The following is a 22,383-nucleotide window of genomic DNA, read 5'->3' as shown; positions in this document are numbered from 1 at the left end:
CCCTTCATTTCCTTTCACCCCAAGCCTCTGGGTGCTGAAGAAGGTCACTCTGTTGACTGACTCTATTGAAATCAATGGATTCCATTAAAAACTTGTGTCCTTTGTGTTGCTGAGAGATCGCTAACCCACGGTTAAAGGACTACGAGCTAGTAGTGGTCCCTTGCCTGCTACTGGCGCTCCATGAAGGCTGCTTACCTCCTGGGTCCCAGGTTTCGAGACCTTTTCTTGAAGGTGGGTAGGATGGTAGGTACAGATGAGGACACTCGGGAAAACCTACTTGACACGACCAGAAAACTGAACATGTTTCATGTGAAGAATTAACATGCAGTGGAATCAATGAGTAAATGATGATTTTTTTTTTATACAGCATCTCGGGAGAATTTGAAGAAGTGTATTCTGATGCAGAACACGTGGCAAAATATTTCAAAATAGAACTTACATTTCACTAGCAAAAAGTCCCTGAATTCCTGGTGGTCTGGAAACACCGGCGGGGATGGTAAGGGTGGGCCAAAGAGTGGTACGCTTTCTTCTGAAAATATTTTCAGCCTACGTAGAGAATATTTCAGGATTACTTGGTTTTTCTTCAGAGATCACCAATATTTGGAACCTTAAATTGGTCCAGTTGCCTATGTGATGTGTTAGGAATATTCGTTCCACAGAAGGGGCCTTCTCTGGGCTGCCAGAGCCCCGGCCCCCATGCAGGTCTCCTTTGGGTAGAGACCTTAGGGTAGAGACCAAGTCTTCCTGCATCCTTTGTGGGTCCACCCCCCAGCCGTGGGCAAGGTCAGGCACCCCAGGAATGGCAGTGAAGGCCACCACCGAGCACCCACTGCATACCAGCAGCACACTTGGTATTCTAAGATGGCATTGGGACGGATACTGCCCAGGTAGTTTCATGACCTTCATTCTACAGACGAGGCCTGAGGCTTGAAGAAGATAAACACTTTTTTCAAAGCTTCAAAGTTAATTAAGTGACAGAGTTGGGATCCCAACCCAAATCTACTTGGCTCAAAGTTCATGCTCCTTTCACAACATCACGATACCTCTTAACAGATTAGTTTTTGAAACAGGAAGGATAAAAACCGAGGAAAGGGGGTACTCTGATCAAGATAAAAAATATCAACTTTGTGCCCATTGTAGAGTCCAGTAAAATTCCAAACTACCTCTGACCCTGGGGTTACTGCACAGGGCCTCGCTATATGGAAAAGTTTTCCCAGAAGAGATGGTGGCCTTGAGGAAAGTTCTAAAAGGTGAGGACACATCAAATGAATTAAGAAATATCTCTATCAAGAGTCTTATAAAATTAATGCCAAATGAACAAGTAAACATGAGAATTAGAACAAGCAATCAAGATAGTCATTACTTACCTGTAGTTGTCATTTTGTTGGTCATATCTCACTAAGGCAAAAATATCTGCGGTGATGGTTAAGGAAATGAATCAACAACCCCGATGCTCGCTGTCAGTGGCTGGTGCTTTGAAAACGCCTTGTGCAGAGTCATCCTAGACCTGCCTTTTCAGGGCACCTGTCACCCTTAGGCTGAGATGAAACCTGGATTTCTCTGAAAGAGACAGCCCAGGAAGACACTGGTTCAACCTCTGTGTGTTCATCCTTTGGGGAAAGGGCTAAATCTCCAATCTGTCAGAAAAGCAATATAAATAAAGCTATTAAAAAAACTAAGTAGCTAACCAAGCAAAAAGAGCAATTCCCCTGCCTGGAAATACAAACATCCCGACAGGAAATGAGTCATAGGTTTCATCTTACACTTTAGGAAGAGAAAAGCAATGTAAGTGTTTCTACCGTACATCTTCCCTCTGTCAACTTCTGGCTTTGGTAGACCAAACAAACCAAAACAAACCAATGTGGCTGCTGGCTGCCTCGGAGTAGAATCAACTTTTCCTGTGTCGGGCATGCTGGGTTAAAACAGTTGCACACCTCCAGCCAGCTTTTCCTCCTTTTCACCATTCCTCCTCTCCTATCATTTCCCAGCCCCCAGCTTTCCTTAGCTAGGGCTCAAAAGCCATCGATTCCTGCAAGTGTTTCCATATCTAGACTCATTGGAAGGAATCTGCATTAACTATCTGCATGGACCTCTCCAGACACAGATGTGCCAAGCCCTAAATCTAAACCAAATAAGTAAAGGAAATTCTAAAAATAATGACTACCCCTCGGTCACTAAGTGTCACCTCCCTCCCCCTTCAGCACTGTACCTGAAGAAGTTTTCTGTTCTACAAGAACAGCTGCAGTAAGAGGGGAGGAAATACTAGCCCTAAATCCCAGTGAACAGAGCAAGACAGCTCTTAATAAGCAGGGATGGGAGCAAAAGCAACTCTTATTAATGTGTAGGCGCATATCTGTTTGCTGTCCTGCTCTCATGGAAGAAATCTGGCAGTTTTCAACTTTTGAAAACTTCCATGCTATGTTGTTAGGTTTCAATGAACAAGTGAAAGTATGGAGAGCAACCTACTTCCCGATGCAATGAGTCATAAGGATTCTGTCTCCCAACATTTTTACCGGAGTCTCCAGGGACCACGAACAACTAGACCAGACTTTATTCTGAAAATGCCTATTTGTTGCCTTTTGCTGATTATGTACAACCAGTAGAGGCACCACCTTTGGGTTTCACTGTCATGGCGTGTGACCCAGAGCAACAGGGCTGCAGCTGGGTACCCGCTGGGCTGGCCACGTTCATGTCCCATGCCCGTCTGACTGAGCTAAGCTTGGACGTGACAGAGAACTTTAGCAGAACCTGCCGGCAATGTGAGCTAAACAGGGACTAGAGGAAGCAGAATGGAAGCAAAATATGATTAATTCTACGATTCCTCCAATCTCAAGAGACGGCAGTGCTGCAGCGATTACTAGTGCAAAGAATCAACAAAGAAACATTATTTTGGTTTTTTAGCTTTACTGGCAAGTTTTTATAACTAAAGCAAATTTCTCAGTGGATTCACTACCTATGTTCTTCTAATTCTTTTCTTATCGATGGATGGTAGGAAGTTTCCCTCATTTCACAGACTACCTGAGGAAAGGGAGGATATTTCAGAAATCAAGAATCCTCTGGGAATTAATCCATCCATTATTTCAATGGATGGAGAGAGAAGAGGGAACAATGCTGAGGAAAAAAATCCCAAAAGGGGTTTGTGAAGAGAAAAGCATCTAAGAATCTAGCAACGCAAACCAATTATAACAAGCAAAGCAATTATAACATTTGGTTTAAGTGTAAAGTCCAGTGAGGCTGACCAATAGCTCACTAAACTGGAACGTCTCACAAAGGCCCAGGATACGTGTAAAATGGGAGCGGATCATGGAAGGCTTAAAGGCCGGAGAAGGTTCCTCTCCTTCCTGGAACACAATGGTGACGATATCGTTTCCGATGTGACGCTTCCTCTCCACCTGGATGTAAGCATAAATAATATCACTGAGAAAGTCACTCAGACGGGGCACGTCCACAGTTAAAACACTAACACAGTATGACCAAGCACAACTTGCAGAGAGCCCGGAACGTCAGTTACCTTTGACCTCTTGCCTCCCACATTTTATCAGCCGTCTGTCTCCTGGCTCTTCTACCCATCTCTACCACTGTGCTCCCAGTTCAGGCCCATGTTGTGCATCCTTACGGACGCCTTCTGACTAGCCTGCTTGCCTCCATTCTCTCCGTCTTTGCTGCTCTGATTGTGTTCACCTCTACTCCTACTTTCTGTCCTTCGCCTCACACTCAAGGCCCCCAAATAAGAGGTATTACATCAGAATTCCCTGCGGATGGGGCTCAAACATGTATATTTTTAGCAGTGCCTTAGCCTGTTCTGAAGCACATACTCGGTGAAAATAATGGCACTATCTAATCTAACCCCAGGTGACCTTTCCAAAAAGATCTCTTAGACTTGTGGTCAGCAATATGAATGGCCAGACAGAAAATATTTTCAGCTGTGAAGATTGTATTATCTCTTTGCGACCACACAGCTCTGCCGCGGCAGTTCAAAAGCAGCGATGGATAAGACGCAAACGAGTGGGCATACCTGTGTTCTAGTAACACACTTTATTTAACAAAACAAGCAGTACCTGAGTTTGGCCCATTGAGTCTGGAGTTTTGAGGCAAGGTCTGGCTGGAGATGTAATTTGGGTCATCATTGGAATATACAAGCTATTTAAAGCCACGAGACGGGATGAGATCATCAAGAGAGTGAATAAGTGTAGAAAGAAAAGAGAAGAGGACCAAGAACGGAGCCTGGGGCTTGGCAATGCACAAAATGTGCCCACGGTCACAGAGCTAGTTCACGGCAGAGCTAGGATTTGGCCCAGATCTGGCTGATCACAGAGGCTTTCCTCCAGTACCAGATGCTGCCGTCAGGGAGTGGAGTGCTGGGAGACCAGAAGGTGTTAGTGGGGCTGCACATCATGGGATGTGGGGAAGAAACCGAGGCTGCAGAGGGGCAACCTCAACACCCCCTCCCTTTATGGTTTGGTAGGTGATGGAGGGAGGGGGGAGATGGAAGGAGTTACTGTCATACCAGAACCTACAACATCTTTGTGAGTTTGTTTCTTTACATCAGATTTGTGATGTAGCTCAGACTGCTCCACTAGCGTTCTAGGTGTCAAAAAGCCACGAGGACGTTATGAGGCAGCCTAGCCTCTGACTTTCTGACTGTTACCTGAAGCCCCCAAGAGACCACACAGGTTACAGAGAGAGATTCCCAATGAGTGGTCCTTCTCTGCTCCCCCACCATCAGGCCCTGTTAAGGTTCACTATCATCCTGCATTTCTTTGTCTTTCGTCCCACCTGCAGCATCTTCCTGGTAACAGAGACAAGCTTATAGTTTTGATTTTCTTCACATCTACGGATGCTGGGCACGTGGAGGCCTCAAGCATCACCCGGGAACCAGCCAAGATGTTAAGAACACCAGGGCCCATCTGGGAATACTTCCATGCTTCTGGTGAGTGCTGTTGCACCTTAATATGCTAACAGCCCCCTCAGAAGATAAAGTTAAAGGCTTTTGAGTTGGGCAAAGGCTGAACTGGCGCATGCATTCTTCCCGCCTCTCTGGCTCACGCCACTTCCGGCACAGGCCATGGGCAGTGTTGGTGAATACACAGGGCTGAAAAGGCTGGAGTTGGGGGAGGAGGAGGATTGTAAGACATTTCAATGGAAGTTCTATGATGCTATTATTGAGATGTAAGGGGCAATACAGTTTATGATGACGGGGAAGGCCAGCTCGGTCTCTTTTGTCCACGTCACCCCAAGATCCTACGAGCTTCAGCCCTTAAGAGGTGGAACCTGGTGGCAGTCACCCAGGTATCCTCCTTGTAGGTGGTAACTCAGCCACTTAAGCAGTTTTCCTGGGCCCAGGTACTTTCTGCATCCACCTGTCCTTTCCCTGTCAGTCTCTGAAGCCAGAACAAACTTTCAAGCTCCAGTGGGTCTCCACTACCTGCAAGACAACCCACCAGCTCCTCATCCCAGCCCCAAACCATCAAACTAGCTCTTCTTGCCCCAATCGATCTGCCATGACCGCAAAGCACCTTTGCATCTCACGACTGTAACACCCTGGGGTGGGTGAGGCAGCTTTTTCCCCCAACGTGGTCCAGCCCATGCAGACACTCATTAACCTGAAAAACCCTTGTCAGCCATTACTCAGGATCTGACTTAATTTATGTCCCGGATAATCTCGTGCTGACAAGACACACTGAGAGAAATCACAGAGAAAAGGCAACATATCGGCAAAATCGTCTCCCAGAGGTCCACAAAACCACACTCACACACATGCAAACACACACGTTCACCCACAGAGTCCCATGCACAGTATTACCTCTGAGCCTTTATTTCTTTAAGGGGTAACATCAGTGAGGATAGTTCTTCCTAAGGCTTATTTAAAGTTCAGATATACAGACTATCCCTAAATTGGTGCCCGCCGTTCAGCTCATGTGTTAACATGTGTACTCTCTAACTCTGGAATCATAACGATGCCTTCTCCACAGTCAGGGCACGGTTTGACAGGCTGTGTGTTCACACGTACCTGCTGTTTGTTCTCTTTGGAGTACGGCAACATGGTGGACACATGAAACACGATCTCGTGCCCTTGGTACACAGTATAAACCGAATGTGTCCCTGTGGTGTCATCTGGAAAACACAAACGTGCATTTGGTGGGAGCAGAGAGTCCTGAGACCAGGAGGAAACTCTCTAGGTGCAGCCGGTCAGTACAGTCATAAAGATCCTTCTGGATGGTCCATCTAAGGGGAAGTAAGAGCATGGATCCTCCCCACGCGGAGAGACCTCTCCCGCCCTCTCTAAGTCACTTGTTGTCTCATTCATGCCTCCCCTCGGAGCAGAGGAGGTCACGAGAAGCCCGGGCTAAAAACGAGAGTACATTACAATTCCTTGCATTCTGGTTATTGTTGGTACAGAACAAAGTGAACACAAGGAGACATGAAAATGATTACCTTGCCCGTAAAACAAAAAGAAGAAAACACTAGCGAAATTCTATCCTGATTAAAAGCACAGGCTTTGGAGTTAGGCAGACCTGGATGCAAGTTCTCATTAGCGATGTTTCTTTTGACATGTCACCTCACCTTTCTCTGAGCCTCAGTTTCTTAATTTGAAACCAGAGATAAAAATCATATCTAACCCGTAAGGATGTTGACCAGATCCTCCGTGCTTGGCAGGATAAGTGTTCAACAGATGGTAGTTATGATGGTAACAGGCTGACAGTCAGCAAGGGGGAGATGAACGAGCAGGCATGCCAGGATTCACCAGGCACACATGAAGCCTGTCGTGGGGACCCCAGGATTCACCATGCACACACGGAGCCTGTCATGGGGACCCCAGGATTCACCATGCACACACGGAGCCTGTCATGGGGACGCCAGGATTCACCAGGCACACATGAAGCCTGTCATGGGGACCCCAGGATTCACCAGGCACACATGAAGCCTGTCACAGGGAAGCTGGGGACTGACACCTCGGGCCACATACATCACCCCTGCACCCGTTGGGTAAGTCACTCACAGGCCACTTCTTACAAGGTGCCTAACCTTTCCGTATTTAGAATCTGCACTGACGCCAACGTGGGCTGGTGGAGAGCTGAGGCTCCCAGAGCTAAGAGAACCCGGATTCGAAGTCTCTCAAATTTAGGCCACATGAGCCTCGCCTCACCTGCCTGGCTCACCTCAAAGACTGACTGTGAAGAGCAGATAAAACAACAGGAGTAAAAGCGCAGGAAACAACTACAAACGCTGCCCAATTATAAGAGAGCTTCAGTGATTCCAAAACTAAACTTCTTGTGAGCTCAGTTACCTTCATCCCCTCAGACTCCCACCCCCAAACTGCTTCCCCTCGGACGTTCCCAATCTCACTACCGGAGCCAGGTGTCCTCTGTGATTTCTTTTTCCTCTGTATCCCCATGTTCCACCAGTCACAGGTAGATCCTGTGAGTTCTACCTTTAAAACCGCTGTGTCCCAGGTCCGCTCCTTTCCGTCCAACCTCCCAACCCACCATCAACTGAGGCAACAGCCTTGTTGGGACTGTGGCAGCAGCCTCTTAACCACCCCCGGGACCGTTCTCCACATGGCAGCCAGCACATTCTGCTCAAAGGTACAATCTGATCCCATCACGCCCCTACTTAAAGCCCTTTAGTGACATCAATTCCATTTAAAATAAAATCCCAAATTAGGAATGTGATCAAACTCCCTGCGGATCACCCTGCCCCTTTCTCCAATCCCTCTGCTCCCTCCAGCAACACAGGCATTCTCTTAGTTTCTAGAACATATCATGCTCTTTCCTGCCTCAGGGACTTCTCAAATGTTCTCTGCTTGGAATTCTCTTCTCCCTTCAAGACACTCAAATCACTCCCACTCACCACTCCCTCTGGGAGGCCTTCTCTATCTAATCCCCCCGATTAGTCAAATGCTCCCATGGCACTCTGTACTTTTTCTTCTTAGTTCATCCAAGTACGTGGTACTAAACTATTTGATAATTATCTGTTTAATGTCTGTGTTGTCCACTGGACTATAAGCTCCTAGAGAGGCACGGACCATGTGGGTTTATCCATTGCTCTGTCCCCAGACCCTCACACAGTCCTGGCACACAGCGCTAAGAATTCCTGGGCAGACCATGACTCCTGCCACCCCTAGGGGCTGTGAGGGCTGACTCCATCTGGTAAAGCTCCGTGGAGCCACTAAATGTGCCCAGTGACCCCGTGTCAGCCTGGATGTGAAGCTCGAATCCCTCTTATCCTCTTAGTCCATCCCTCTCGCCATCTTGGGTATAAATTCAAATACCGATCAGGCTGAGAACAAAAGTTATACAAATGGCAACAGAAATCAAGAGACAAGCTTACTTTTGGTGTCCAGACCGCCGCGGTAGCCTGTCCAGCCCTTTAGAGTGATTGTGTCACCCAGGAGGTTTAAAAATTTTTGAAAAGCGTCACTTCCGATTTCTGTAGGAAGAGGTAAACAGTGGAGAAAGCATGGTGTCAACTCGTCTTTATTTTCTCATTATGCACTGAAGTCACGTGAAAGTGAACTAGACGCTGCAGATGTATGCAGTAGGAGAGAGTGGAGAAGTCGCGCTCCCTCCTTCTGGGAGCCCAGGCGGGGGGTCCACAACTCCCAGGAATGCAAGGAAGGCAAAACGACAGAATCAGACTGACCAACCTTACGCCTGCCAGACGGGATCACAGGTATTTAGGATTGCAAGATGAAAACATTGCTACTGCTTCCACTAATAAACAACAGGTATTTAACATGAAACGTGCCAAATAACGGGAAAGGGGCACCATTTTATAATTCTCCCAATGCTAACAAGCACAGCAAAAAATCTTCCTCTGCTGCTAAGACTATGCGGAACCAAATTCTTCAGATCCCATGTAATTTCCCAGTGAGACTGCCTCTCTGGTGCCAGTGCCTGGTACTAATTAGGTGGCTGAGAAATATTGATCAAATGAACAAAACTGGGCCACATCTGCCCTACAGAATTGACCCTGAAAATTTACCCTAACATTTCATAAAACTACTGGCTGTTTCTTTGCAGTAAAGACTCCAACTCAACTGGCAAGTTCAGTTTGGATTGTCAAAACCGCAACCAGGCAGAACAGGGTTTCCGTGCGCGGACAGGAGGTGGGGACACTCACCGTTGCTGAACATCTCATCATCAGTGAGCTGCCCGTCTTTGGCAAAAAGAACCCCAAACTTGAAATTCACAGAGCCCTTACAATAAGACAACAAAAGGTGGTGACTTTCATTTTATCATCAAAGCATACACAGTTATGAGATGTGCTGGTCATTATTTAAGAAAACTGCCAAGTGACCAGAACGGACACTGGGGGATTCCGTCCTCCCCTTCATCTCAGTTTTGACCAATATTAACATCTGCAGTTTTCAGATATGTCCCGGACATGTGTATTACTTTGATTTTTTGCCCTTTACAAATCACACATGGAGTTCATGCATTCTGGAGCAACGAGCATAATTCAGACATGGGTAATAAATATATAGACAAAAACGTAACGGTCCCTTTGCCCGCTCCCTGCCGTATTCCACCCACTGCCCTGCCCGAAGTCTGAGGTGCATCCTCTCAGCCCCCTTCTCTGCATTTACATCACCATGTCCAGGAATCAGCTGACATGTCATAGCCTCAGAGAAAGCTTCCCTGTTCGTTTTATGTAGCAGATCTACTCCTTACACCACATTGTTGCACTTTCTTCACAGCTCTCAGGACTATGGATATCGCCATGTTCATGTTTGCCTGTTTACCTCTTTAGTTTGTCTTACCCACCAGCTTGTAAGCTCCAGGAAGAAGGGACCCTGTCTTGTTCATCAGTGTATCCCCAATTCCTCAAATAGTACGTGGTACGCACATACTAGTAAGAGCTCAATAAATATTTGTTGAATCAATGAATGAATGAACAAATGAATCTACATATAAATCTTTGTTTATACAAACAACTGGGATTATACTGTAAGTAATGCCTTGTGAATTGCTTCTTTATGTCAGTAAATGTTAGGTCATGGAAATCTTTTCACACCAGTAAATAAATGTCTACCTCCTTCTTTTTAATGGCATCATAACATTTCATAATTCATTCAACCACTGCATAATTCACGTCTTCAACCAACAAGTATTTCCCCCATGCCCTCTATCCGTATGCACTGTTCTAGGATTTGGGGGTGCTGCAGTGGACAAAACTGAGCAAATTCCTGTTCTCATGGTGCTTACATTCGAGTGGGGGCAACAGATAAACAAATAAATGAAAATACATGTGCCAGGAAAAAAAACAAAGCCATCTAGAAGGGCGGAGGGTGTGAGGCAGAGGGTGAGAGGCAGGGGATGCTATTTTAGGGTGATCAGGGAAGGGGGTGACCCATGAGGACATCTGGGGAAGAGCATCCCCAGCGTGGGAACAGCAGGCTCTTCCTGAGAAAGCGGGAGAAGAAGGAAGTCAGTGTGGATCGTACGCAGTAGAGGACCAGGCCCTGCCGGCCCCAGCAGGCCATGGTAAGCATACTGGGTTCTACTCTGAGTGGGGTGGGAAGCCATGACTGTTTTGAGCATAGAGATGACCTGATTTGACATGTTTTAAAGGGAACATTTGGATACTGCATGAAAGCTAGAATAGAAGGCAGGCGTAGGAAGCAGGGAGATGAGTTGGAGACACTGCACAGCCCAGGCAAGAGACGATGGGGGTGGTGTCAACGGATTAGCGTGGTCGTGATGGAAGAAACATTTGAATTAGGGACGCAGCCTGAAGAAGACTGAGCAGGATGTACTGATGGATTAGATATGGGGTGTGTGAGAGAGAGAGGGGTGTTAAGGATTTTTCCAAGTTTGGTCTGAGCAACTGGATCAATGATATTGCTATTTACCGAGAGGCATCATATGCACAAATTATGATTTACTTACTCAGTTGCCTATTTATAATATTCGAGATATTTCCCTATGTTAGTTACGTACTTAGAAAACCCAATACGTTTTTTAAAGTGGGGCAACAGGGGCTGGAAACACACAAATAAACATGGCATTCTGTAAATGGAGTGTGTGATAAAGTGCAAACACCCTATCTTTAATTCAATGAAAATAAAAACCTCATTACCCCGATCGCAAGGTTAAAATTTGAATATTTCCAAGCAGATTTAAGTAGCTTGATTGGTTTTGTATCTTTGTAACTAGCTGCATAGAAAATTCAGAAATATACCTTGAAAAGACACATCAGCAGAGTCTTTCAGTGGGAAAAGACTCACACTGTGCAAATCGAGGTTTGATGGAAAGAAAGGGTTGTGTTCGTGGTGAAGGGAGAAGCACATGTATAAATATGGAGGCAGAGCACAGCTGGGAGCCCATCTCATAAAATTACTTACCTCTTGCTCTTCAAGAACCAGCAAGTCCTGTCAAACAAAGTTTGAAAATTTATGCCCACACTTAATGGTGATCATTTTGACTTTTTGTGAAAGCTAAGCTTTAGTTTACTGAAGTTTACACCATTCCCAGCCCCCCAGAAGTGCTTTTAAAATTCAAATTTAGCTCTGCAGATTTTTATCAAATACCTGGTCATTTTGGAAAGTCAGATTATACCAGAACTTTCTGGAAACACAGATGGGGCACAACAGTGGGAAGAAATGCACAGACACCTCGGTTTCTCTATCCCTTTAAACCTAGCTTGTCACACTTTGCTTCTGGAAAGATCCTGACCAAGAAAAATGTTTCTACAGTATAGCTGCCAGAAACTGACACTGAACATTTTTAAATAGCATCAGCCACCTTCCCACTTGGTGAGAAGATGCCTTCTGTTTAATGCAATGGGCTTATTTCCTGTTTACTTTTTGGATCCAATGATTTGCAAGAACTCTTTCCTCTCTGCCTAAAGCCTGCTGCTCAAGGCTTCCTACAGAAACCTGATTGACAGCTGTCAAACTACTGCTGCTAAGGGGCTCACTCACGTGCACACTCACACATGAGAGGACGGGGGAAAGCTCATGAAGAGTCCTTGATAAAGGAAAGAAAGTCAAAACACAAATAAAGGCAAAGCAGGAAGTGTCTTTTGTTTGGTAAAAAATAGGCACAGAGTTATGGTATAAACAGGCAGAAGGTTCTTTTATCTCATTTTCTTGTCCCCGTTTATTTTATGGAGGAGAGAAAGCAGATAAGGATGACCGAGTAGAGATGAACTCAGCTGAGGGGACCTGCTCAGCAGCAAGATGCGGAAAGAAGCATCTTGGGCTCGTGGGTTTTGGGGCCCAGTGTCTGGGGGGGGTCACCTCCAGGCTTCAAGAAGGAAAGGACTAAGAACTATAATTTGTACAAATGATGTAATAAACGTACACTGGTACAGGCATATTCATACTTCTAATTTCTTTTTAAGTTTGCTATAAAAATTACTTTTAAGCACAGCATGGCTTAAAGTTTAACCTCACACACCCATTTTTGCCTCAATTCCTTCTGGGGTGGAGGCAGGGTACAAATACTATTTTAAAAATTAAATTAAAACAAAAGATAGGGGAATTCACAATTCTATACCTTTGGGGTAAGCTGAGAGCCAGTAGCTTTCTTTTAAAAGCTAACTGTATTTAAAGGTATGAAGCAAAGATTGCTCGTCTTCCCATGCTATTTCCCCAAAAAGCAGATTTAAGCACGACATTCCTTGGCGGAAAGACTCTTCTGGCTCCCTGCCCTCCTGGATGGAATCCAGCCTGTCACTCCGGCCTCTTCCCTGCCACCCGCCCTGGCGTACCCAACTCCTTGAAGCTCCTTGACACACAGCTGGCACACTGCTAGTGCTGGCCATGTTTATATGTTTTAAGGGGAGCATCTCAGAGCGAAATTGATTAGCTTGGTTGACATTTTTCTGATGGATCATTACATAGATTGTGACTCAAGTTTTCTTCTCCCAGTGCAGACTGTTTTCCCTGAACAATAAGTCCTAAGAAAATAGGATGGCTTTCTGGACACCCTCTGTCCGCTACCCAGCAGAGCATCCTCCATGAGTTAGAGCTCAAAAAGCACATTTTGTATTTTACTGATTAAAAAGAATCTCACTTTCCACACAATTCCACATCACTCGGTAAAAAGACTGGCCTTTAAGCCAATAGGATGCTTCTGAGCAACCCCCCGCCCCCTTTTTGGTTCATGGAATGAGGCCCATGGAGTTCAGTGGGTATTGGTTGTGGCGATGCCCCAGGATCACTCACAGAACTTCTGAAAAATACAGATTCCTATCCCCTATTTTAGACCTAGCAGATCAGAAGCTCTGATGGGTATCGCAGGCGAAGAATCACGGGAGATCTGTCAGTTCTAATCTAACTCTGTGATCAAATTCACACACTTACGAAGCATAAAGTTCTCTGTTACCTTTTGTATCTCAGGATGAAAAATTTCCCTGGGGCCTTTCTCAAATTTGTCCAGATTCATGGCACTGCAACAGAATGGACAGAATGAGCCACAGTGTGGTGGAAACTTAAATAATGTGGAGTCTATCTCAGTTCTTCAGAGAAGCTAAATCATATCTCCTAGAACCAGCAAGGGAGGGCCTGGCCCACAGGAGATACAAACCAACGAAGGAGGGAGCAGTGAGAGACTATATGAAAGTAACCAGACACCACATCGTACTTTCCTTATAGAACTGGCCCCTAATGACACTCAGGTAATAAGAGAGGAATCGAGAGCAGTTTCGGAAACCTTGACTATTCTTCATGAATTTTACCTTTATTTACTAAAAAAGTGATTCACTGACATTTACATAGCAATTAATGATAAAGTGAAATATAATTAAGATGACTTGATATAGCTTTTTTCCTTTGACAAGTCCTCTGCCACTTACAGCAAAGACCGTCCTTAAACAAGGTCGTTCTTTTGTTTTCCTTTGGACAAGCAATGTTAATTTCCGTTAGCCTAAGTCCCTCCAGAGGTAAAACAAGGACATCAAACTAGAGAATCTCTAAGGATACTTTCAGCAAGGATTCCTGTATTTGTAAGTGAAAGGTTAAAATAATAGCTCATATTTATAGCATCCTTACTTATTCCAGGCACCCTGCTAAATGCTTTCCATGGATTATCTTCTTCTTTAGTTTCTATGAGGGAAGTACTATTTTATCCCCATTTTAAAGATGAGAAAATTGAGGCTCAGTCCAGGATAACAAAGCTGTTCAGTAGTAGATAGAGCCAAGATTGAACTCAGGCTTATCTGACTCCATAGCATTTATATTTTAATTTCTTTTTAAGTTTTCAAGTTCATGATTGTAACAAATGAAGATAAACTCTTTCCGGCAATTGGCAGTAACTAAGAAGCTTTAATTCTTCACAACTTTAAAAATATTATCTTGCTGAAGCTGGCTCTGCTATGAGTGGCAGGCTGAGAAGTGAGGGCTGTATTCATGTAACTAAATGAAATTATAACTAAATGAAGTCCCTTGTCTTTAAATATAAAGAAGAAATGAGCCGGAGGAACTCCTCGTGAGGAAACAAAGATGCACGGAAATCTTAAGCCACTATAATTCAAAGTGTTACTTTCAAAGTAAGTTAAGATTTAGAAGCAGCAAGATATTTCTTTCTTTCTGCCTAACAAAAATGTGAGCCTCTCCCCTGATGCTTTCTCAACTAGGGCTTCAGATGGCTCAGAAGAAAACTCTGAGGTCTACAATTTGGAGACCAAATCAAGCTTGACAATGAGGTATGTAGTTTTTTTACTTCTTAATCTCAGTGCCTTTTCACCAGCCAGATGCAATCCTAGCCATTAGGGTCCAGTTTGTCACTCTAAGGGACACTTTGGCAAGTGTGAGTTGTAGCTCAGAGTAAGTCACCAGAACACGGTGATAAGCTTTCATGGTCACGTGAGATGGCATTAGTGGTTAACCTCCCAAGCCCTGGCGTCACATGAATCCAGGTTTAAATTCCAGCTCTGCGGGGTCCTGAGCTGTGAGATCTTTGTCAAATCTCTTCACCTGTCTAAGGCCCTGAGTCCTCCTCTGTGGAATGGAGATAATAATAGAGCTACTTTGTGGAACTGGCTTAAAGATTTACTAAGAGAATGCTTATAAAGCAGTTGGCCTGACAAACAGAAGCTATTGTGACTGGCATGTAACATCTTAGCTGGTGACAAAGTCACAGGCCCGATCCAGGTGGTGGCATTCTCTAGGGGAGGCTGCACCCAACATGGGGGAGATATGACAGGGATGGGGAAGGTGGGGGCACGAGAGGTGGGCGTGGAGCAGCTAGATGTTCCATTCATTTAACTTTTGGGTTGGTGAAGAATAAGAGCATTCTTCCCTGAGAAGCATTTGCTGACATCTGAGTTTCTATTTCAAAGCAGAAACATGAAAGGAAAAACATTTCCTGGTTTTCTTTACAAAACCAAAGTATCTGCATGGATGCAAGAAAAAAGCAGTGGACAACCAACGCAGGGCGGAGATGCTTAAGAGCAACGCGCAGAAACTGCCGGACCTGGACTCGGGCCTCAGGGCCAGCACACACCAGCTGTGTGATCTCGGCTTTCTCCCCGAGCCTCTATTTCCTCATCTATGAAATGGGGGTGACGAGAGTACCTGCCTTTTAGGATTGCTGTGAACATTACACAAGCTAATGCATGTCAAGTGCTTAGCAAATGTCTGGTACATAGCCAAGGCTCAAGAAAATAGAAAGCTAACAGTGATCACAGGAAACAAAATGTACAAAGACTCCTGGTTTTGGGTTTCTATTCCTCTGTACTCACCTTAAGATGGACTTCACAGAGAGCGTTTTGGTGGGGCTGTAGGGAAGGCATATTTTCTGGGTACCCTGGAAAGTCAAAACACCAAATCAGGGAGAAGTTTGGCAATTTCCATCTCTGAAAGAGCCTTACCTGGCCATTTAAAAGAAACCTACATCCAGTCTTTCTCATTTTTCTTCAAGGGGCCTGTGTTTGAGTAAACATATTCCATGTGAGAAAAAACAACCTTGCTCAGTCTTGACAGCCTCTTCCGCCATCCCCCCAACTCCAAACAGTACAGGACTCTTTAACATACTGACTGACAGGTCCTCAGGGTCTCAGGTGTTGTGGCGAGCAGGTGAGCTGTCTGAACCAGATGAGAGGGAGGTCTGGTCTCTGAGTCAAGAGTCAGAGAAGCCTTGGGGATTGTAAGAAGACAGTCTCCACATGTTCAATGGGACCCAAATGTGATAGTTCCAAGTCAAAGACTTTGAACTAGAAATCACTCGACTCTTTCACAGAGGTTTGCATAATGTGTACTTTGATATTTACCTGTTTACTTATTTAAAGTCTGTTTCCTCCTCTCTAAATGGGTGCCCACTGTGACTAACTCATAGAAAGTACCCGTAAGTACTGGTTGAATGGGAGAGAATGAACGGAGGACTGCCTGAACGGTTCAGTCCCACGTCCAAAGCACCCAGATACAGATGAAAGCTAGTCTCCTTATAATTTCCACTAAAGAGACAATACAGATTTATAATATACTAAAGATTTACACCACTTGGTTAGCCAAAGGAATTAGGACATAGTCCACATTTAACTTTCCGACTGACTAATAAATTGGCAGTACAAACAGCTAGAGGATGGTAAGCACATTTCTCGCAGGAAACGGGCAAAGAGGTAAATGTGACTTTCCTCCTGTTTTGGGGGACACATCTGCCAACTCATCTGTCTAAGCCCCGAATAGTGCCTAGGAGTGGAGCTCCCCAGCCTTTCAAGCTCACGATCTCTTTCAGTCAACTTTCAGAGCATGTCCTTGGAGAACGTGGTTATCTCACCCACACCCCTGAGGTTGCATTAGATAGAGCCCTTCTCATGGGTTCTCCGTAGCCAAGGAAATTTAGGTTCAGCCTTTTTGTGTGTGTGTAGTTTGTGTTACAGACATTAAGAAACGTTTCCAAATATGGGGTAGTCTTATGACAGGAATGTGCATTTTCAAATTCCACACAGCCCACTCCTTGAAACCTGAGTTCCTTCTATGGCCTTGCTTTCTCAGCGGCCCAGCCCACCTCACACCGCGGTCACCTGTGTGGGCTGCTAACCTGACGAGGAGGCTCTTGAATCCGACCTTCTTGCTCAGGCCCTCCCTCGTCTACCTGTTCTTCTCACTGAACATTCAGACGCAGTTTTAAAGGGAAGCCAAGGGCAGCTGGAGGGGAACTGGATGGAACAGAGCGAGGACCCGCCCCTACCTGGGTGAGAGTAACGTCCCCATGAGCTGCCTACGTGGACGCGAAGCCCAAGGCCTGTGGGGTTGCCGATTTGTATTTTTCTTCATCACAAACTAGTACAGCTCTTCCCCCCCATCTTCTCCCTTTCCAGAATCGCTCTCCAATAAAAAGGCACCTTGCAGCTCGATGCTTTCCAGTGGAACCCACAAATGCAAAGGAAAAGCCCAGTCCATGTGCATAGGAGGCAGCACAAAGTGAGCACAGCAAGGACAGAGGTCCATGTCGAACGTCACCCCACACATGCAGCCCGGGTGGGGGTTTGTGTGTGCGTGAGCGCGTATACGTGTCCAGAAGGAGTTCAGCGATTATCTTTGAGTAGTTGGATTTTGATCCTCTCCTTTTTTGATTTGCTGTATTGTCTTGATGGAATTTTTACAAGTATGAATCATTTTTATTTCAGAAGAAGCCTTCTCTTTGTGTTTAGAAGAAACATAGCAGAGACAGGCAAGACTGTTTAAAGCATGGTTTATACATGTGGCTATTTCTCTGTTTTGTAAGAGAACGTGAGCTCGTGGTGGGGTGAGGGGTGCTGAGTCCACGTCTTTGGACTCCCACAGCCTCCGGCAGCTGGCTTGGGGCTGATAGGGGCTTAAGAACTGACCCCTTATGCCGACCCTGATTTGTCAGTTCCTCACTGCCCTTCAGCTACGCCTCCCTGTAGGTGGCAGCAAATGCTTACCCTGCCCTGGCACATAGTTTCGGGCCTAGGTAAGTGGTCTGGATGAAGGCAGTAGCATTTCTCCACAGAAGGGGACAAACACTCATTGCGCCCAGCCCTGGACTGCTGCTTCATGTGGCCCTGGGGTCTAAATCCCCTGCCTTGTCTAAGACCAGCCAAGAGTGATCCCCAGGGCATGCCTCATTTGCCTGTATCTGTTGTGCCTTCCGTCTGGAATGCTCTGTAAGTGGCTGGTTCCTTGTCATCCTGCAGGTCTCTTTAAACGTCATCTCAGAAAGCTTTCCCTGAACCATCTTATCTAAAGCTGGTCTCCTGTATTATTCTGTGTCTTTGTTTCCTTCAGAGTGCTTATTACAATTTGTAGTGTAATAGAGACAATATCTTTGGAAATCAAAATAAGCAAAAACGTCCCCCTGCCTTTGCTCCACTCTTTCTCCCCTAGAACCTGGCAACATCCCAGGTGAGGAGGTGGAGTGGCTGTTACTTCCTGAGGGAAGAAGATATAACACGGAGAGGATCTAGCCCAGCCAGGTAGCGGAAGTATGCAACCTACCCCCTCGTGCGTTGGTGGAAGGAAGGAAGGTGGGAAAGCTAAGCGGTTATGTGCCGGGGGCCTTGGTTTCCCCATTCCGAGGGCAGGTCTGGAAGGGAGTGGAGAGGATGCTGCAAGGATCTCACGGTAAAAACGGAAGCCCCTACGAGCTTCTGGACTGGAGGGTCACTTCCCAGGCACGGTCAGCAAGATGAGAGGCATGAGCGTAAGGCAATCCTCCGGCCTCCTGCCATCTAGCAGATACACCAGCGAGGGTGTAGAGCTTGTGAGAGGCTCGGCAATGGGCAGAGACCTGGGATCCAGCCAAAGACTTTGCAACAAGGGGCATGTGGCTGGGACTACGGATTTCAGGGGCCAGGGCTTTCCAATGACAAAGCCAGGGGGACCAGTGACGTCTCAGTGGTTGCTAGTTTAGAGACCAGACCAGTCACTTCACAACAGAAACCAGAAGGAACCCAGAGGGCCCCATGTGGATCCAAGGTCCTCTTTTCTGGCCACCATGATGTCTCCTAAACCCTCTCCCCACGCACCCCGAGTATCAACTTCAAGAGGAGCAGGGAGAGGGGAAAGAACTCGAAAGACTGATTATTTGTCCAAAAGAGTTATCCAAATGAAATATTTAAACCGGAAGAGATTAGAACACTGTAATTAGCAAACGGGGGGGGGGGGCGAGGGGGGGGCGGGAGGCAGAAAACAGCCTCCCGGTGCAGAAGCTAAGAGGCTTTGGATAAGGGCATTATTACTTCTCAACAGGTGAAAAATGAGAAAAGACTGTCATGCACGCACGTGGAAAAACGGGCCCCTGGTGCTCCAATGGTATCTTCTAAAAGGGATGCAGAAACTTGGCTTCAATTAACAACTATGCTGATGGCAAGACTGACCCGAACTGCAGTGGCATGGGGGCGGGGTAAGTGCCGGAACTTTCCCGCAGGACGTCCTTCACGGGTAAGCTCTAACTCTACGTCACATCAGACTGTTAGCTTAAACATGCTTAGAAAAGGAAAGCCGTTTCTGACACATTCCACAGAAGTTTACATGAACAGAGGCAGCACAGCACACAATTAAGTGGTGATGAAACTTGAGGTGCAAGCCAGTTACTTACTGTTTTCCGCCAAAGAATTGCACGATACTGAGGGACACGCTGATTGTTTTGGTCAGAAAGGGTCACAGACAAGAAGAAGGGGCTCTTCTCGGCATCATTTCCAATGTAATTCTGATGGACTGGAAAAGAAACAGGTTTAGAACAGTGAAGATGTAACTGGCTCTTGTAGTCCCCGGTTGTATGGACACCTCAGGTGATATCCAGCCCTTTCCACACGACCAGGGAACAGGAATGCCAAACGCAGCTCAGGACAGAGCCTGGCCATTCCATACCAAGCAGGCAATCCCATTCCCTTGCCAGTGGTTGGTTCAGGAATGAGCATGTGACCCGATTCTGGCCAATGAGATAGGAGGAGAAATGTGTCAAGGGGTTTCTGGAAAGGCTTCTTCATTCTTGAAGACAGTCTTCTCTGAACTCTGGACAGAGGTGTCTAGAAGTGATCACCAGAATTGCTGCAACCTCCTTGTGACCCTGAGGGGGATCAGCCTTGATGACATCACAGAACCCACCAACCCCGGTGCCTGCCCTCCCTCTGGGTTTCTCGTTACATCCCTTATGTTTAAGCCAGTTCAGGAAGCTGAAGGCATCCAAACTGATGGCACCGTTTTTCTCTATAGTCACCACTGCTCCAGGCTCTGCGCTTTCAAGCTTTTGGGAAGATGACAGTTTTCTCACTGATTTCTTACTTTATAAAGAAATATAAAGGAATATTTGACCTTGCCAAATAAGTGGAATAATAGTACAGTATCAGAGTTTTTGAAAGATACTATTTGGTGTCTTTCATAGCTCTCTACAAACAAATGTATTAGCCTGATAAGTTTATCTAACTCATTTACAATAATGATTATTCTTCCACACCTTCTGTCATTAACCACACTCCTGTTTTCTACCTTTCCAGGTATGTGTGTTCTACTAATACCTGAGTTCTTGCTTTGTGTCAGGCATCAGACTTCATTTCCCCCCTGCGTATCTCATTGAAAAGTCTGTCCAAACCTACGAGATGTGTAATAGTAATGCCCCCTACTTTACAGATAAGAAAATTAAGTCTCAGAAGTGGAGAGTAACTAGGGTAAGGTCCCACGGCTAATAATGACGGGACGAGGATCCGAACCCATTCTACCGTCTCCACGAAGGCCGGGATCACGGTACTGCCAGGCACATGGTGGGTGAGAATAAACACCTGTCACCAGAGCCTACAGGAAGATGCCTCTGGTTCTATATTGGCCCTGGAACTCAGGGAACCATTTCTGCCCCTTATTGCCTTGAACTAAAGTGTTCAAAACCCACTGTAGACAGGGTACTTGCCTTGTTAAGTCTAAAGCTGTTTTCCACCCTGCAAATTCTTCTTATGTCTCAAATCACTTTCAGTTGATCTAATCTCCTTTAACTCCCCAGGGACAAAAACAACTGGCCCCCCCAAAAAAAAATTACAAGAAAAACTCGTGTAGGGCTGAGACTCTGAATCGAATCTTCAGAGCTCCAAAGCTTACGGCCGACCTTGAAATGAATTGCCCTGCCGTCAGTGTCCCTTCACAGATCAGTTTCACACATACAGCCTGCTAGAAATTACACCAACACTAACTTCCATTTTGACTGTCCTTTCTTCCCGAACACAGTCATGGCATAATTACCTTGTCCTAAAAAATACTTGAAATACCATCTGGTGTGGTATTCTGGGTTCTCTAAGTGCACGTCTGTTCTTCGCCACGTACCTGGCAGAGCAGTCGCATTCTGTAAAGCAACAAAGTTGTGCCATTAAGAGGCTTACTTAGAAAGTAAACAAGAAGCTGACAATGAACCAGAGGCCAAAGAAAAGTCATTGTTAAAAGCGTACAAACAGGGCTGTAACCACATGTTATCATTAGAAAAGTCTAATCGACCCAGTCTAAATCGACATCATAGAAGCCTTCTGGAGGCCGTTGGGGTGTGGGAAAAAGAACAAAGTGAGCCAGTGAATTCAGCTATTTCTTTTTAAATTACAGTTTATTGGGGTGACAATGGTTAGTAAAGTTACATAGATTTCAGGTGTACAATTCTGTAATACATCATCTATAAATCACATTGTGTGTTCACCACCCAGTCCGTTCTTCTTCCATCACCGCACATTTGATCCCTTTTACCCTCATCTACCACCCCCCTCCCCCCTTACCCTCTGGTAACCACTAAACTATTGTCTGTGTCTATGAGTTTTTGTTTCTTCATTTGCTTGTCTTGTTCCTTTGTTGTTTTCAGTTTTATATACCATATACCAGTGAAATCATATGGTTCTCGACTTTTTCTGTCTGACTTATTTCGCTTAGCATAATAATCTCAAGATCCATCCGTGTTGTCGCAAATGGCACTATTTCATCTTTTCTTATGGCAGAATAGTATTCCATATATGGCAAACCCTCAGCTAATCTCATAATTAATGGTGAAAAACTGAAGCCCTTCGCTCTACGTTCAGGAACAAGACAGGGTTGTCCCCTTGTCACTTCTGCTTTTCAACATAGTATTGGAAGTCCTAGCCAGAGCAATCAGGCAAGAGAAAGAAATAAAAGGCATCCGAATTGGGAATGAGGAAAATTGTCACTTTTTGCAGATGACACGATGCTATATATACATAGAAATCCTAAAGACTCCACCGAATTCAGCTATTTCTAACTTGAATTTCAGGTTTCTCTCCTTTCTGGCTGGAAGCTTCTGCACTATTTGGGAGCTGGTGCCCCCTAGAGGCACGCTCTTCTGTTTGTTACCCTGTCACAGGCACATTTCACCTGCAACAACACATCTCTGCAGCAGAGTTCATATTCTTTGTAGAACTTTAAAAATTTATCATAAAAATAAGTCAATGTGGAAAATAAAAACACAATGAATAATCTGAATCCTCCAT

The 22,383-nt window shown here is 45.5% G+C and overlaps 1 protein-coding gene across 7 annotated transcripts in view; it reads right to left on the bottom strand.

Annotated features, from left to right (window-relative positions):
- Nucleotides 1-22,383, bottom strand: part of GARNL3 (GTPase activating Rap/RanGAP domain like 3) — a 123,977-nt gene that overhangs the window by 32,071 nt on the left and 69,523 nt on the right. For 5 of the 7 annotated variants that reach the window (XM_074331030.1, XM_074331031.1, XM_074331032.1 and 2 more), the window contains 11 exons: nucleotides 21,143-21,242; nucleotides 19,512-19,630; nucleotides 15,691-15,755; nucleotides 13,335-13,398; nucleotides 11,348-11,374; nucleotides 9,124-9,199; nucleotides 8,332-8,430; nucleotides 6,011-6,114; nucleotides 3,284-3,392; nucleotides 1,368-1,413; nucleotides 440-546 (listed from right to left, as the gene is read on the bottom strand). In XM_074331030.1, the coding sequence (XP_074187131.1) occupies nucleotides 440-546; nucleotides 1,368-1,413; nucleotides 3,284-3,392; nucleotides 6,011-6,114; nucleotides 8,332-8,430; nucleotides 9,124-9,199; nucleotides 11,348-11,374; nucleotides 13,335-13,398; nucleotides 15,691-15,755; nucleotides 19,512-19,630; nucleotides 21,143-21,242 (916 nt within the window). The other 2 variants (XM_074331034.1, XM_074331035.1) reach the window with 2 other exon arrangements.

Source organism: Rhinolophus sinicus, linkage group LG04 (assembly GCF_036562045.2).
Source record: "Rhinolophus sinicus isolate RSC01 linkage group LG04, ASM3656204v1, whole genome shotgun sequence".
In the NCBI taxonomy this organism is placed as follows: Eukaryota; Metazoa; Chordata; class Mammalia; order Chiroptera; family Rhinolophidae; genus Rhinolophus; species Rhinolophus sinicus.
This window is presented reverse-complemented; position numbering and strand designations above follow the sequence as displayed.